We start from the raw sequence: 16848 nt of genomic DNA on the forward strand, positions 1-16848 counted from the left end.
TGCTTTACATGATCAAACTCAAGAACATAATCTCAGTTCACATGTTCTTAATCGAAACACAATCTACATGGCTGTATAGAGGTCAGGACCAGGTGGTTTTACGGACAAGTGAAGAGACACTTTGTTATTGGTTTCTAAATCTGGAAAACTCAGTTAACTATTTTTTCCCAAACGTTTATTGTGTTAAGATACACATAACAGAAAACTTGCCATCTCAGCCAGTTGTCAGTGAACGTCATTGGTGGTGCTCTGTGCGTTCATGACGTGCAGCCGTCACCACCGTCCACCTCCAGAACACTCTTCACCTGGTAAGACTGAAAACTCTGTTCCCAGGAAACACCAGCTCCCCTCGCCACCCCAGGCCCTGGTGCCCACCCTTCTACTTTCTGTCTCTACGGTTTTGGCTGCTCTAAGTAACTCACATGGGAAGAGTCATACAGAGTTTGTCCTGTTGTGACTGGCTTATTTCACTTAGCATAAAGTCCTCGTGGTTACCTGTGCTGTCGCGTGTGTCAGGGTCCCCTTCCTTCTTAAGGCTGAGTGACACTCCACCAAGGTGTGACCTTGGGCTATGCAACAGTTTCCTAAATATGGCACCACAAGCACAAGCAACAAACAATGAAAATAGATAATTGGACTTCATAAAAATTAAAATCTTTTGTGCTTCAAAAGACACCATCAAAAGTGAAAAGACAACCTATGGAATGGGAGAAAATGTCTGCACATCATATACCTAAGAGACCTGGATCTGGGACATATAAGGAAGTTTTACAGCTCAGCGAGAAGACAACCAGACTTAAAAACGGGAGAAGGACTTGAGCGGACATTTCTCCAAAGAAAATATACCGATGGCCAATAAGTGCACAAAGAAATGCTTGACAACACTATCAGCAAGGAAATGCAGGTCAAAGCCACAACGAGACACATGTCACACCCAGGAGGCTGCTGTAACAGAAAGACAAACGAGACAGTGTCAGGGGTGGAGAAGGGCGACTTCCACGCGGCAGGTGCGGCCGCGCTGCCCGGCGATGCCCTGGCGGCTCCTCAAACGGCTACGCCCAGAGCTGCCCTGGGACTCAGTGATTCCAATTCTAGGTGTGTACACATCCAAGAGAAAGAAAAACACGTGTCCACACGAAAACCTACATGTGATCGTTCACAGCAGCCTTACTCATAAAGGCCCAAAGATGGAAACAACCCAAATGTCCGTGGACTGATGAACGGATTAATAAGATGTGGTAATGTGCATTCAGTGGAATATTATTTGGCCATAAAAATGAGGTACTGATACGTGCAGCCAAATGGATAAACGTAAAAACACGCTAAGTGGAAGAAGCTGCTCCCAAAAGACCTCAGTATTATAGAGAACGTCTGGGACAGACGCACCCAGAGGGACAGAGGACGAGCGGCTGCACAGGGCTGGGGTGCTCGGTGAGAAACACCCGCCAGTGGGTACAAGCTTTCTTTGGGGGCAATGACAATGTTCTAAAATTGGCTGTGATGATGGCTGCACACGACTGTGAATATACTAAAAACACTAGTGGCGCGATGTAACTGGGTGAACCGTGGCAGGCGTGATTATATCTCAATAAAGCTGTTACCAAAAAATAAAAAAAAAGAAGGGAACTAGCCATAAAGTGAGTAGACAAGCTACAGATTTAAAATAACAATCATGATTAGCTATTTAAAGCAAAAATAATGGCAATGTCTTGGGGGTATAACAGCATGTGGAGTAACATATACCACAATGTCATCTGGGGACGGGCGCGTTCTGTCGCGATGCTCTCACATCCTACGTAAAGTGTGTGGTGTCATCTGCGGGTGGACTGTGGTTAAGTTGAAGATGCATATTGTAAATCCCAGAGCAACCACTAAAAACAAAAATGGTGTAGCTAATAAGCCAGCAGAGGCGGGACAACAGCTGCTGGAGACGTGCTCCGTCGGAACAGACGAAGGCAGGAGAGAAGGAGGAAGAGCTGGTGGGACGAACACAGCCCCGTAGACCCGTCGCCGGAGAACGCGCCGGCCCCAGACCCGGGAGGGCGGAGGAGCCCGGAACATTCCGTCGTGCCGGACAGTAGGGAGACGCGTTGTCTCGAAGGTGCCCGCTCGTCCAATCTTTGACATTTCCAGCACCTAAATAAGTAATGATAGTAACAGATGGCGACCCGTCGAATAAGACAGAAAACCATGAGCCCACGGTCACACAGATGCATGGATGGCTCGGTGAGGGACAGGCTCTCCCCATAGAGGATTTACTAACGACACGGGAAACCGACGCAGCACACGCTGTCCTGATGAAAAGGTCCAAGGTCACGTGTTCGGTCAACGGACCGACTCCGCACGCGGGCGCCCAGCAGAGCACCTGGAGAAATGGCTGCTCATGTGTGGCTCCTGCCAGCGGTGCCCAGCCTGACTGTCACCCCAGGAAACAGACAAGCCCGCACCGAGGACGTGCTATGTGATAACTGACCAGTCATCTTCAAAGTGTCAAGGGCATAAAAATTAAGGAGAGACTGAAAACTGTTCCTGATTGAAGACGACCAAAGAGACATGACAACTGAACACGACGCACGATGCTGCCTGGGCCCAGGGGCTGCCAAGGGTGTGGCTGGGGCAGATGCGAGGCCTGCCTGGGGCCTGGGGCTGGACGGCAGGGACAAGTGGCCCTGATGATGAGGGCGGCCGCGGTCGCACAGCTCAGGCCCTTGTCTGAAGGAATCACGCACATGAGCATGCGGCAGTGGTGGGCATCGGGCTGGCGGTTCGTTCTCACATGGTTCCGAGAACAGCCCCTCCTCTGCACTTGTGTCTCTTCTGTAATTGTGAGATTGTTTCACAATTTGAAAACACATGTTAAGCCACGAAACCAGAGATGGCGAAGGACAAGCCGTATGACTCCAATGACAGGAAATTCTATCACAGGAAGTGTTTACAGAGACAAGAGCAGGTCAGGTCTCCTGGGGCTCACGGGTGGGAGACACCAGGGAACTTTCTGGGGTAATAAAGATGCTCTTTATGTCTAGATTGTGGTGGTGGTTACATGGGCATGTCTGTTTGCAAAACTCATCAGACACTCAAAATGGGCACATTTTATGATACATAAATGATAACCTCAATGAAGTTGACTTATAAGGTTAAAAAATCCCATCAGGCGCACTGCTACAGTGCGCCGCTTGGGAGTGCGGCGGCGCTCCCGCCGAGGGTTCGGATCCCACATACAGACCGGTTCCCGCTCGCTGGCTTAGCGAGGTGCGGGAGCAACACTGAGGGTTGCGATCCGTTGCCGGACACGGAAAAAGACAAAAAGGAAAAAAAAAAAAATCCCATCAGGCTCTTTTGTAGGAATCAACATGCCAATTCTAAAATTTATATAAAAATATAGAGAATCTAGAATAGCCAAAAGAGTCAACTAACCATCTTTGAGAGTAAGAACAAAGTTGGCGGGTTTCCACTCCTCGTGATTCTGATGCTTAAAACAAAGCTACAGTAATGAAGACAGCGTGGTATTGACGTATGGATAATAGATCAGTGGAAGAGAATAGTGCAGAAACAAAGAGCTCACGTGACACTTCAGTAAGGAGCCAACGCAATTCGATGGGGAAAGAAAAGTCTCTAAGAAACCAACAAACGAGACTGGAAGAACTGGATGACCGTGCGGAAAAAGCATCTTGACCTCTACCTCACTGCATCCACAAAAGTGCATTTTATTATTATTATTATTATTTAGCAGCTGGCCAGTACAGGAATCTGAGCCCTCGACCTTGACAAAAATGATTTAAGATGGATCATACACCAAAACATAAAATCTAAAACTGTAATGCTTTAGAAGAAAGCAGGGAAATATCTTCTAAAGCATTATAGCAAAGATACCTTAGGCTAGAGAAAGTACTAATCAAAAATGAGAAAAAAGGGTAAATTGAACTTGGTCGTGAGGACAGGTCATCAGGACTACTGTGCACTCGCCGGTGACTGGGGCGTGCAGCAGGGCCGCACAGTGGGCACACGACTCAGCAAGTCCGTTTGTAGCAACTCACCCGAGACAGACAGACACACACAGACACGAGAAGACCCGTGCAAAAGTGCTCAGAGCTGCTGTATTGACAATAGCCAAAAGCTGGAGCAACTGCAACGCACACGCACAGGAGGACGAATAACTAAACTGTGTATGTCCCTACCATGCGATTCCCTTCGGCCGTGGGAAAGCACTGATCTCCGATCTGCTACAAGACAGGAGGAAATGGGGCTTAGCCAAAAGCTGGAGCAACTGCAACGCACACGCACAGGACGAATAACTAAACTGTGTATGTTCCTACCATGCGACTCCCTTCGGCCGTGGGAAAGCACTGATCTCCGATCTGCTACAAGACAGGAGGAAATGGGGCTGAGCCAGGGAAGCGGACACAGAGAGAGTAACCAACGCACAGTCCCACTTACACCAGGTCCTGGAACAGGCACAACTGATTTGTGGTGAAAGAAACCGGAGCAGGGTGCGGCTTGGGGGCAGGGACCGGCTGGGAAGGGAAGAGCCCGTCCTGGGGTGAGACGCTCTGTGCTGACCAGGGGCTCCGTGGCGAAGGCACTTGTCCAAACTCACGGCGCGGCGCCCTTGAGATCCACACATTTCACTGTGTGCACGTCATGCCTCAGTAAAAAAACCTAAAGTTTATATTGTTATTTCATACCATGCCCCAAATAAATTCCACTTGAATTCAGAGCTAAACTTAAAATTAAAATAACAGAACCAGTGCTGAAGAATATTTTTATAATTTGGGGGTAGAGAAGATCTTCCTAAACATAATATCCAATCAGAAGTCACAAGACGGGCTGCAGGACGGCCGCGGAGCCAGGCGGAGCTGTCCTGTGGCTCCCAGGGCCGCCTCTTTGGCCCGAGACGTGGCCAGGGGGTCCCGGCCGGCTAGGCCGGCCTCGACCTGACAGTCGCCATGCCCGAGAGACGGAATTGACTCATGTTCTGGGCCCACGACCCCTGCTCCAGTCGAGTGACCGAGGCGGATTATGCCAACTCGGATCCGGCAGTCGTGAGGTCTGGACGGGTCAAGAAAACAGTCACCGACACTGTTCGGCAGGAAGTAACATCTCTCTGTGGCTTGGAAGCCTCCCAGCCTCCTGCTGAGGAAGCTCTCTCTGGGTCTGGCGAGCCCTGTGACAGGAGACAGCAGCGACGAGACGGACACCCAGCAGGAAAGCCTTCGTGAGGGAGCTGAGCTGTGTCCAGTACAAAACAAAAGCAAGAGGCACAAAGAAGACCCGGACGGGGCTGGAGGAGACAGGTGTCCCGTGGATATTTGGCTCCTACGTCCATCCTGAGGACATCGTGAATTTTCCCGACTTGTAAGAATGCCTGGACTGTCACTTGCACTGCTGCCTTTTGGACCAGGTGGTACCCAAGGCACCGCACGCTGGATGCTTCTCTGCCTTAATGCCTACGAGCAGAGTCGGTGGAGAAGCTGCACCGTCTTGGGTGCGTGTGACCTGCTCTCTACCATACGTGTGAGCCGCTTGCTGCTCAAAACTCCAAGCCTCCGGCCGTTCCAGAAAGCACTCCCAGCACATTAAAGAATTCCAGATGCTTACTTTTCTGGTGCAGAAAGTTGTTGGGAACAGACAGGAACTAACATGAGAATTCAACTTCAAGTCCAAAAACAGTCCCTTAGGTTAAAGAGCAAGCGTTTGGGGGGAGTGCAGCCTCCTTCCCGGGATGAAGACACTCACAGCAGCACAGACCGGCCTGCTGCCTCCGCAGGTCACCACCGCTGACTTCACCTTCATTCCAGTCATCACAGGAATGATATGTACCCTGTTTGCTATTGATGTGAGCACAGACATGCGGCATCATCGGGTAAGACTGGTGTTCCAAGATTCTCCTGTCCGTGGCTGCTGGAAACTGCATGGTGAGCAGGGTGTGCAGGTCATCCCGGACCCGGTGCGCCACACTCGACGGACTGGTGGCATCCTCAGTGCCCACTCTCCCTGAGAGCGTAACTGCTGCTTCCAATCCCTTGGGGCAGCCCTGAGTCTCGTCCTTGAGTAATCAGATTCCAGTTTGGAGGGGCAGCTTGACTGTGTATCTGGTTAGTAATGCACACGCTCTCCAGGTTCCTGGGGCTCCTGTTACTGGAGGGAGAAGGGATGAACCAAAAGGAAAAACAACTATGATTTGTAAACATATTCTAATGTAAAAATTTGCATTTGAAAAGAGAAACATGGCCCTGTTTTCTGTGTTAAAACCCCATTTGGTGCTATTAAAAAAAAAGTTACAAGACAGATTTTGCCACATAAAAAATGTAAATTTGGCACGAGTATAAAACTACAATATATAAAGAGCTCACACAAATCAGTAAGAATATAAACAGCACAACAGAATTCTGCACACGGTTGATTCACACAGGAGGGAAGGCATCCTGTAGCAAATATAAAAAGAGATGCTCGATTTTGCCAACCATCAAAGAAGTGCAGAATAACACATACACACACACACACACACACGTGCAATTCTCACTCAAGACAGCCAGAAAAAGCAAGAGGTATGATGGTGTTCACAGAGAGAGGTGTAGGAAACGCATGCATCCTGCTGCTGGAGGGAAACTGGCCCACCTTTGTGTGTGGCACCTTGGTAACAAATCCCTAAGTTACAACATGGGCCATTTGATCCCTTCCCTAGGAAGACAATGGCACGAGTGGAAAAAGACGGTGTACAGGACTCTTCTCTCCAGTGCTGCTTCTATAGTGCGGAACTGGAAATCTCCACATGTGCAGCAGCAAGGGCTCGAGCTACAGACGGCCACTGGATGGAGCACGCTGCACCTGCTAAGGCCCACTGTAAACCTGACAGGAGCATGCCAGACACACCCTTGAGTGAGCGCGGCAGGGTGAGGTTGTGGGGTACTCCCCAAGAAGAAGGCAGGGGAGGCCGAGAAGGGGGGTTTCTGGTGGGTCTGATTTTCCTCTCCCAGTTCTTATGCATTGAGGTTTAGCAATAAACAAGAGTGACTTTAATAGAAATAACTGCAACCTAGGTGTGACCGGGTAGCCTCTGCTTACATGCCAGCCACGTTTTGGTGGCTGCCCCTATGTGGGGAGGGCCTCAGTCCACCCAGCCTCAGAAGACCCCGTGGGGGCGTGCACGTGGGAGGATAGACATCTGGAGACCCCAGGCCCTGCCCAGCTGCCACTGCACTCAGGCCACACTGAGCCAGGAGAAGGGGCTGCAGAGGGTGGGGCACTGCCTCATGGGGGTCCCTCCCGACTCACTCCCAGGACCAACAGAGCCCGGCCTGGTGGCTGAGCCCCATCCCAACCTGAGGGCACGCCGCCAAGTTCCCCAAGTTGAAGGAGCTCTGGGACAGGGGCCCTGGGTCCCCTGAATCTGCCCTGGGTCCACCTGGAGCCCCACTCACCATGGGCGTCTCTGGCAGGCAGACCCCTCACCAAGCTTGGGGGGCCTCCACACCTGCCCCCTAAGCGTTTCTCTTGACCCCAGCCTGGACCAGGACAGGGACGCTGGGGGCTCTTAGCACAGTGGGCTGAGAACTTTTTGGAAATGATAAGCCTGTGTTCATAGCCTTGCCCAGTCGAGGGCTCTGGGGGGCTACAGGACCTTGGGAATGGGCCTGTATGGGATTTATATAGAACCTCAGGTTTTAGGTTCTTATTTATCCAAAGAGAAAAAGGAAGAGGGAGAAAGAGGTGGAGCCCCCTGCCCCGGTGCCCACCCAGTCCCAGCGAGGCTCTCACCTGCCTGGCACACCTGGCACACCTGGCCCTTGGCCTCCTTCCGAAACCTGCATCACTTGTACGTTTCTGCAGACACAGCCCCTGTGGGCTGGAGACCCCACAAGGCCTCTTCCTCCCAAGCCCCCCACCGTGTTTGATTCAGGAACAGCCACAGCCAGGACCGAGGTGGTCACTATGAGCTGTCCAGGACCAGGGGAGACACAGGAGCCTCAGTCCTGGGGCAGGCACTCGTAAACGGTCGGAACCTGCTGTGATGGGGCCTCATGGGGAGGTCCTTCATCCCACCAGCCCTGTGGCCACCCCGGCGGGCCTTCTCGACACCCTAAAGGTTTGTGACTTGCCTGGATCCTGGCTCAGTAAATACCTGCTTGTTCGCCCAGGATCTGACCTCGTGCACAGGACAGAGCAGGCAGATGTGGAGATGCAGAACATGCCAGCTGCTTGCCCAGCTGCGTGGTCCTGAGAGGTGGTGGGGCTGTGCCAGGTCGCTCCCCCACCCCTCTGCCACCCCTCACAACTGCTTCTAGGATGAGGTGACCTGCCGGGGCCCCCCTGCCCTAAACTCTCCGGAGCCTGGGTGTGGATCGGCCCCTCCTCATGCACTCAGCACCACCCAGGAGAGAAAGGCTACAGGCTCATGAGGGCTGAGGACCAAGGGCCCTGGAAGAAAGTGGCCTTCTTTGGGTCCAGCGTTGCCCTGCATGCTCACATGTCCTGGGCCACCCTTGTGCATTTGTGCCCTAGTCACCTGCCCGTCACCCTGGAAGGGCACCCTCCTTGGGCTGTATATTTACAAAGTGCAGGATGGTTGTTATTGTTCTAGATAAATGTCTGAAAATGCCTAACTGAATGAACTCTGTGCATTAAAAAAATGGAGCACTTGAGCTGTTTTTTGTCAAGTTTGCAAGCTCTCCTGTGGTGAAAGAGGCCAGCCCTACAGGGACAACACTGTAGGTATTTGCTCTTTGAGGCTTTGGGTCTCAGGGTCTCTACAGAAGTGACGAGGCCATGGCCTGCCAGGAAAGAGGAAAGGCTCCAGCTCTGCCTTCTGTAGCCTGTGTTCAAACACGTGGGGACTCACCTGGTGCTGCCTCATCAGCTCCCAGAATGACGCCCAGGCCTGATGCCAGGGGCACGTGCACACACGCACATACACACACACACACACACACAGGCTCTTCTGACATCTGTCTGGGGTGTCCCCTCTTCAAGGTCATGTCTGGGTAAAAAGCAAGCTGCATATGCTAGGACTGGGGGCAAAGGACAGAGCCCAGCCCACTGGTCCCAGGGTCCGCGTGCGACCCGTAGGCGCTGCACCCACACAGGAAGTGCAGGTGTTCTACAGAGACCAGCTGAAACGTGATATCATAATAAAAACCTCATTTAAAGTACTTCTTTTTTTTTATTGATTTCATTGAAAACAGAACAAGAAATGGTCTGAGCCAAAAGATTGCTCTTAAAACTGTCAAAAACATTTTAACAGAAAAAAATAAACATGACTGCATTATGAATGTTTTAGAAGAGTCGCACAAAAAAAACCCCACTGTTACTGCACTAATTACAGTATTTAAAAAGGTATATGCCAAAAAAAAGTATATGACTTGCCAAGCCATCACTCAAAAGGTGATGGCAAATTTATTCACACTACAAGACTAACATTTTTAAAAAAGTTTTTTTTTCCTGCATTTTATTCTAAAATCACTTTGTTCTCTTTATACAGTTGATAGTTTATTTTCACGTGGTGAGTAGAAACCACACCAGAATCAGCACCGTTATCTGTGTTTTGTGTTTTTTTATTTTTTTCTTTGTCCTAATGTTCAGTAATGGTAGAAAATAAATCAGTTTATTCATCATCATAGCATGTGGTTTAAAAATCAACAGAAGGTGCCAGCATCAACGGAACTGGAGAGGGGCCAGTGCAGGATTGGCCTGCACCCACCAAACCGCTTCCTCACAAACGCCAGTCAGAGGTTTGATATATAGGAAGGACTAGATACAGGATTTCTTTAAAAAGCAAACCCACATTTTCTCCAAAGTTAGTGGCAGGTCGGTCCCTGACCTTCTCTCCAAGACCGTGATGGGAGACGGTGTCCCCTGCATGGCACCCGCAGGCCGTGGTGGGTGGGTTTAACGGAGCAGCTTGTGGTGCCGGTGGCTTTGTCAGGTGCCACACAGGAGTCTGGGCTGGACAAGAGGACAGACGAACCCAGAGGTGGAGCAGGGACCGCAGAGATCAGAGGAATGAGAAACTTCGCAACGACAAAACCACCACCAGAAACTCACAAGGTTACGCCGACATGGAATCCCCAGTCTTCTGGGGCACATGGCAGTACAGGGTCCACTCCAGCCTGAGCACTGGGCCTGGCTGTGAGGCTGCAGGCGTGGGAATGTCACTGGGAGGCATTCACACCCGCCCATAGGCCGCCAGGCCGAGGACCTGCGGCCTCACTTCTGGCCCCTCCAGGAAGTCGGTGGCACAGCCCCTCACCAGGCCATCTCAGACATCACGTGCAGAGTTTCTCCTCTCTAAGCGCAATGCCAACAGTACCGAATCCCGGCATCCCCCTGGCCCAGATGCATCTCATAGGGGGTCAGCGGCAGCGGCAGAGCTGGTGTCCGGCAGGCCATCCTCCTGGGCCTCCTGGCTGGCACTGGCCTGCCGCTGGGCCAGGGCAGCGCTCGAGTGCCGGCACTTGGAGGAGCCGCATCGGCAGCTGAACAGTTTGCCTTTGATGTCCCAGAAGCGCTCTCCATAATCAAACCTGGGGAGAAAAGAATTCAGGTGAAGTCAAATCGCACCAGCACCTCCCACAGCCAGACACATATTAAGCCAAGGCTAAAGCTTCCTCGCCCTGGTCTAGATTGTTATTTTCTACTTTAGAAATACAAAAAAATTAGGGTAAACCCGCATCCAAGCAGCGCGTGTGTGCAACCAGGGAAGTGACACCCGTGCCTGGCCCTGCCAGGCCCGGCAGGCACCACATACCCCAGCTGCTCTCCAGCCATAATCAGGCGGGTGCTGAAGAACGCGATCCTGGGAAACCGCAGGTCCTGGTGGGACATGAAAACACGCACGGGCACGAGGTTGGGCTCGCAGTGGTGGTTTATGAACCGGCTGACGTTCCCGTAGAACCGAGCATCGATGCAGTACACCTCTCCATCCTAGAGGGCGAGAAAACGAGAACACACGCCCACGAGAGGCTGCAGCCGCACAGGGGGCGCTCCAGGACATACCGACCTTAGCGCCGGGCGGGCACTGCCATGCCTAAGGGAACTCCTGTGACCTACGGGGACAATGTGGGGCCTCCTCTGGCCTCCCTGCTGCAGCAGGCTCAGCAGAGTGGGGCCTCCAAGCTGTGGCTGCAGACACCACACGCTCCAGACCCTGCCCTCCGCAGGTGGCCAGGACCAAGTGGGTCCAAAGCAGGCACAGCACTGTGGGGAAGCGGAGGGGTGGCACAGCCGTTCCCTGGACAGCATCCTCATGGGGCTTCCAGTCTGGTGGGGAAAACAACCCCGAAGTCAAACAACTGATGTGGATGGCATCATCAAATCCAATGCCTCTGAGGCCATTTAGCACCACCAGGAAAAAAGAGGCCGGGGCCACAAGAACCACATGCAGGCGGCGCCAACAGCCGAAGCAGCTCTAGAAGGACAGAGCTGGCAACCAGGACACACTGTCCTGCGAGAACCACCAGGCCAGGCAGCTCCCTCAGAAGACTGGTCATGAATGAAGAAGAGCTGAGTCCTAGGAGGAGCTGGGGACCCGGGCCTGCCAGGTGGGAGGGGGTGCGGAGGCAGGGGCTGCTCACATGGGATCCCTGAAAGGACTAAGGAGAAACAACCCCTGCTTGGCCCTGCAGAGTGGTGGACGGCCATGAGACACTGACTCCCACGATGCCAGAGACCCAGGTGTCCTGCTAACCCCAGTGGGCACAGAGAGGAGCCCAGGGTTGCCCCTGGCATTGCTCCTGTGATGATGCTCTATGGAGGAAGGCATTCCGAGCTGCCTGTGGGATACAGAGATAAGCTGGATAGGCTGCCCTAACCACAAGGGCCCTTTAAAAGCAGAGTTTTCTCTGGAGGGACTCAGAGTGCAAGAACCTGCTGCTGGCCTGGATGGAGGGCTGCGTGGCAAGGAAAGCAGGGGCCCTGGCCAGCAGCCAGCAAGAACACTGGACACTGTCCCACATGACTGCAGGAGCCGGGTTCTGCAACACCTCACATGAGCTGGACAGGGATCTTCCCCAGAGCCTCCAGGTGGAGCTGGGCCTGGCCACACCGGAGACCTGGCCTGCACAACTAGAGCCAGTCTGCGGGTCTTCAGCTGCTACATTTGTGGTTTGACTTGCTACGTGACAACAGGAAACAAATGCAAAGTCTGAGAGAGGAAAAGCCAGGTAAACTGTAACGAGTCATGTGATGAGGATTTTCCAGGACCTGCGTGCCAGGGAGGGCGGGGCCTGCACACAGACACCTGGTCACGCCATTATGAGCATTAATCAGGAGACCCAAAGATACTCAGAGATCAAGAAAAGTTAGAAGCCCAAACCAACAAAAGGGCAAAGCTTGGACGAGAGGCAGATCTTCTCAGACAAGCTTCACAGTGCAACTTTGGGGAGAAGAGCAAGAAGCCCAGAGTCCAGACGAGTCAGAGATGCAGACATGGACAAACACCTCCTATAAACATCCCCACAAGAACAGACACCCTCAGATGCCGCTGTGGTTGTGGAGCTCAGCAACAACTACCAAAATCAAAGACGCAGCAACCCCACTTCTTGGATCTTCCCCCCAAAGACACAAAAGTCCAAAGGAACTCACACAGCATGGATTTTGGCTTTTGCTACTGGTATGAAGGACTAAGAATCTTTAGGTGACCCTCGTCCCTGCAGAAAGCAGCTCCAAAACTAGAAACAATACAAACCTGAAGATGCTGGGGAGTAATAAAAGAGACTTTGGAGGGAGGAGCCAGGCCCGTGTCTGCCTGGACTTAACCCGGGCTCCAGCCTGTCCTGCCAGAGCACACAGGGCTGGAAGAAGGATCCCCGGTGCTTCTGAGGTGGTGGCTGTCAAAGTCTATGTACACAAATCTCTGACTGACCCTGACCCAGACCAAAAGCAGCTGTAAAAGACCCGAAGACAGACAGGGACCCTGACGGCAACAGACAAGTGGGACAAAGACAAGAGATGCAGGGCTTACAACAGAAGCCCAGCCAATAAACACGACAAAGGAGACCACACACACACCGGAGGGGATCAGAACTCTCCCCAAAGGTTAACATTGACAATCCAACGGCCTGACATGAAAATCTGAGAAAATGGACACATTCTAAGGAGAGAAGAAAAGCAGCTGAGTCCAGCCCCGAGATGAACCAGACGTTGGACTAACGTGAGAATTTTTAAAGCTATTAAGATTAGCCTCGGGCCGGCCCGGTGGCGCACTCGGTAGGGTTCGGATCCCATATAGAGACTGGTCCGCTCACTGGTTGAGCGCGGTGCGGGCACGACACTGAGGGTTGCGATCCCGTTGCCAGTCGCAGTACGGGTGCGACACCAAGGGTTGCAATCCTGTTACCGGTCACGAAAAAAAGGGGAAAAAAAAAAAAAAAAGGTTAGCCTCACTGAAGTAAAATAAAGCATGTTTTCAGTGCAAGAAAATCTCAGAGAAATGAGATGGGTGCGACACCAAGGGTTGCAATCCTGTTACCGGTCACGAAAAAAAGGGGAAAAAAAAAAAAAAAAGATTAGCCTCACTGAAGTAAAATAAAGCATGTTTTCAGTGCAAGAAAATCTCAGAGAAATGAGAAGTCTCAGCAGAGAAACAGAAATAAAAAAAAAAAAAACAAATGAAAATTCTGAATCGAAATTCGATGGCTGTTAAATCCACCACTGGATGCATGAACGGAGGCTCGGAGACCTGGCTGATGACAGGAAATGGTCAAACAAAATGACTCACGCAATTACTCACTGGGACCCAAATGAAAATTCTGAATCGAAATTCGATGGCTGTTAAATCCACCACTGGATGCATGAACGGAGGCTCAGAGACCTGGCTGATGACAGGAAATGGTCAAACAAAATGACTCACGCAATTACTCACTGGGACCTTATTTCCAAATAACAGCAAAGAAAGAAATCAACCTGAATGTCCAGAAAGAAAGAGGAAGTCGTCTCTATGCTAATAGTAAACTGACAACGAACAGGTGTCAAGTGAGAAACGTAGCGATAGTACCACCTCTTGAGTGATGAGGGAGAGGAAGTTAAGAAATACACAAAAGGACTTTCTCAGTTCTACAAACGGTTACCTGCTGGGGCGGGGGCAGGTGCCATACTGGAATGTGTGTCTCTCCCAGATTCCTATGTTGAAATCCTGACTCTCAAGGTTACAGTGTTAGGAGGTAGGGCCTTGGGGAGGTGATTAGGTTGTAAAGGTGGAGCCCTCATAGAAGGGACCCCAGAGAGCCACCTTGTCCCTTCCCCCTTGAGAGGACGCAGGGAACCTGAAAGCCGGGCTCTCACCAGACGCCCAATCCGCCGGCGCCTTGATCTTGGACCTCCAGCCCCAGACTGTGAGAAATACCTTTGTTGTTCATAAGCCTCCCAGTGTGTGGCTTTTTGCTATAGCAGCCTGAATGGACACAGAGAGCAGGCAATCAAATACGGAGAACACGGACAGAAGCAAGACTTTTCTCAGGATGGCCTTTTCACATAATTTTTACTTTTAAAGCATGTAAATATTTAACATAATCAAAAAACAAAATTGAATTTTAAATCCTAAAATTTAAAATAAACTAAAACAAATTAATATAACTGCATATCAAATTGGAATACAACTACACAGAAAAACAATTATTTCAAGTACTGAAAAACACAGCACTTTGTACAGCCTTAGTGGGATACATTCTAAGAACCAAAACATTGCAAAACATTTTTGAAAAGTCATTCAATAGCTGTACTGTACTTATCGTTATCAGGACATCAGTAATATTACAAGTGCTATTTCGAAACTAAAGTTTTTAGGAACCGAGATTTTCACTGTAAGAGACACAAGTATAAAATCAAAGAAGTTGGGTAAAAACCCTGTACTGTTACATTTGAATTGGAAATGTTACATGAACATGTTGAAAAACACTTTTTGCAAAAAACTGTGCTGTGAGGCATGGGTCTGGAGCCCACGGCACCCGGCAGCTGTGAGACCCTGGCATCTGAACATCACCTCCCCTAAGAGGACAGGGCTTCTGGAGACATGGTGGACCCATGTCTGGGCAGGGAACAGGTGAGGGGAGCCTGGGCTGTCTCGTGTCACTGGAGAAGGCAGAGGCTGGCCAAACGGGCTCCCGCTGGCCAGAGAGGAAACAGCGCGAGCATCAAAGAAGAACGGCTACAGCTGACCCCAACACACCAAGTATAAACAACTCACGAGCCCACAGTAACACCCAGAGCAAAGGAGAGCAGAATTCCTTCACCACCAGTAGTTTTATGCCACCTCCTTACTCTGAAAATCGGTAACTGAAGGGCAGAAATGAAGCATTGATCCCACCTTTCCACAGGGGCAGCCGAAAGGTCAGGTTTCAGGGGGAAAGGTTTCTTTGTCCTTTTAAAACAGAAGAATTTCTGTTGAGAAAAGGGGAAGGCATGACAGATGCCAGCAACGGGCAGGACTGAGGTCATCGAGGTGCTGAGGTGGACACCATGACACTCCAATGGGATGCGAGCAGAGGCGTGTGGTGTCACTAAGCCCCAGCCCTTTGTCCAGCCAGCGGGAAACTCAGGGACAGAGAATGATGAGGGATAGCACGAGGGACAGACGCACCTGCACAGCGGGGTTTCTGCAGGACAGCGCTGGCCTCCTCAGTGGACGACCGTGTGAGGGGCAGGAGCGCCACGAGGTGCCAGGCAGCCCCCACTCGACTCCTGGGTGGGCAAACCAGCGGAAAAGCATTTTGTGAAAAGTAGGCAAATTTGCAAAAGAACTGGATGTCAGATGACGCCAACCCTGTCAGGTATGATAATGACACTGTGGTTGTTCGTGAAAACATCGCCACTTGCAGGCAGACACGAACGTAATTAAGGGTGAAATGTCATGTTTGTAATTACGTCACATCAGCAAAAAAATGGATGAAGCAAATCAAAGCAGGGTACACTGTCAGTGACCACACATCCAGGCGGTGCTGTAAGGTCCTCCACTGTATGGACTCTACTTTTCAGTACCTCTGAACATTTTCACCATATGCCATAAAAAAATAATTGCCCACAAGGCAAGAAAAGAGAGTCGCTAAAGTAGCAGAGAAGTAAAACACTTTTTTGGTCTCTTTTTCTTTAACCAAATGAGAGACCTGAATGTCTTCCAAGTCAGGAAAGGGACAGCAGAGAAGAGTGGGATGGAAACACCTGTGTAAAGAGGGAGGCTGCCACAGGAGAGAAGGTGTGGGTGGCTGGCAGGTCAGGCAGGAGAAAACAGGAGAAGCCCTCCGAGACAAACTAAGGAAGGAGGAGGAAGATGGAGGAGCAGGCTTGAGGACGTGGCGACGGGGAGGAGGGCAGATGCTGCCCAGGAGCCTGGCCCTCTTGTGTGGCCACGACCGCTGCTAGATGCCCCGCCCCTGCTACAGAGAAGAGACAACACCGTGGCTTGGCTCTGTGCACACGCCTGGGCCTGGTGCCCGGAGCTGACCTCGTTACAGGAATTCGCTTCAGCTCTCCAGAGGCAAAGGATGCCCCGTCAGCGCAGGGCAGGCCCATCTGCACTCTTCAGAGGCTCCCTGATGGGATCCACCACCTACCACATAGCAGATGGGAGGGGACGGCGCGGAGCTTGCTGCAGGGGGGCCTGGCCGCACATGACGGCGGCACCACTTGGAACCATGGAGGGCTTGCTGTAGACCTGAGGCCCCGCAGCAGGGACTGTTGTACTCGTCCCATTTTCTAGCATTTCTGTCCTGAACTACAGGCCTTAAAGATTACTTAGTGCAGTACTTTTAAAATAATCCCTCTCCCACCCTGAGAAACCTCTCAGCTCCGCACCACATGCCACTCAGGCCTACGTTTGGGATCTGAGCCCCGCCCTGCCCCCCGCACTGTCCAAGCAGC

At 51.4% G+C, this 16848-nt stretch overlaps 1 protein-coding gene and 1 pseudogene across 1 annotated transcript in view; one reads left to right on the forward strand and one right to left on the reverse strand.

Annotated features, from left to right (window-relative positions):
* Positions 1 to 1028: 1028 nt before the first annotated feature.
* LOC103593598 lies at positions 1029 to 6006 on the forward strand (annotated as a pseudogene).
* A 3134-nt stretch (positions 6007 to 9140) lies between these two features.
* Positions 9141 to 16848, reverse strand: part of EHMT1 (euchromatic histone-lysine N-methyltransferase 1) — a 204400-nt gene continuing 196692 nt past the window's right edge. The window contains exons 27-28 of the mRNA XM_008576613.1: positions 10745 to 10920; positions 9141 to 10520 (exon numbers count right to left, since the gene is read on the reverse strand). Coding sequence (XP_008574835.1) covers positions 10340 to 10520; positions 10745 to 10920 — 357 coding nt within the window. The 3' untranslated portion in view covers positions 9141 to 10339. The remainder of the gene's footprint in view (positions 10521 to 10744; positions 10921 to 16848) is intronic.

Source organism: Galeopterus variegatus, unplaced genomic scaffold (assembly GCF_000696425.1).
Source record: "Galeopterus variegatus unplaced genomic scaffold, G_variegatus-3.0.2 Scaffold1373, whole genome shotgun sequence".
In the NCBI taxonomy this organism is placed as follows: domain Eukaryota; kingdom Metazoa; phylum Chordata; class Mammalia; order Dermoptera; family Cynocephalidae; genus Galeopterus; species Galeopterus variegatus.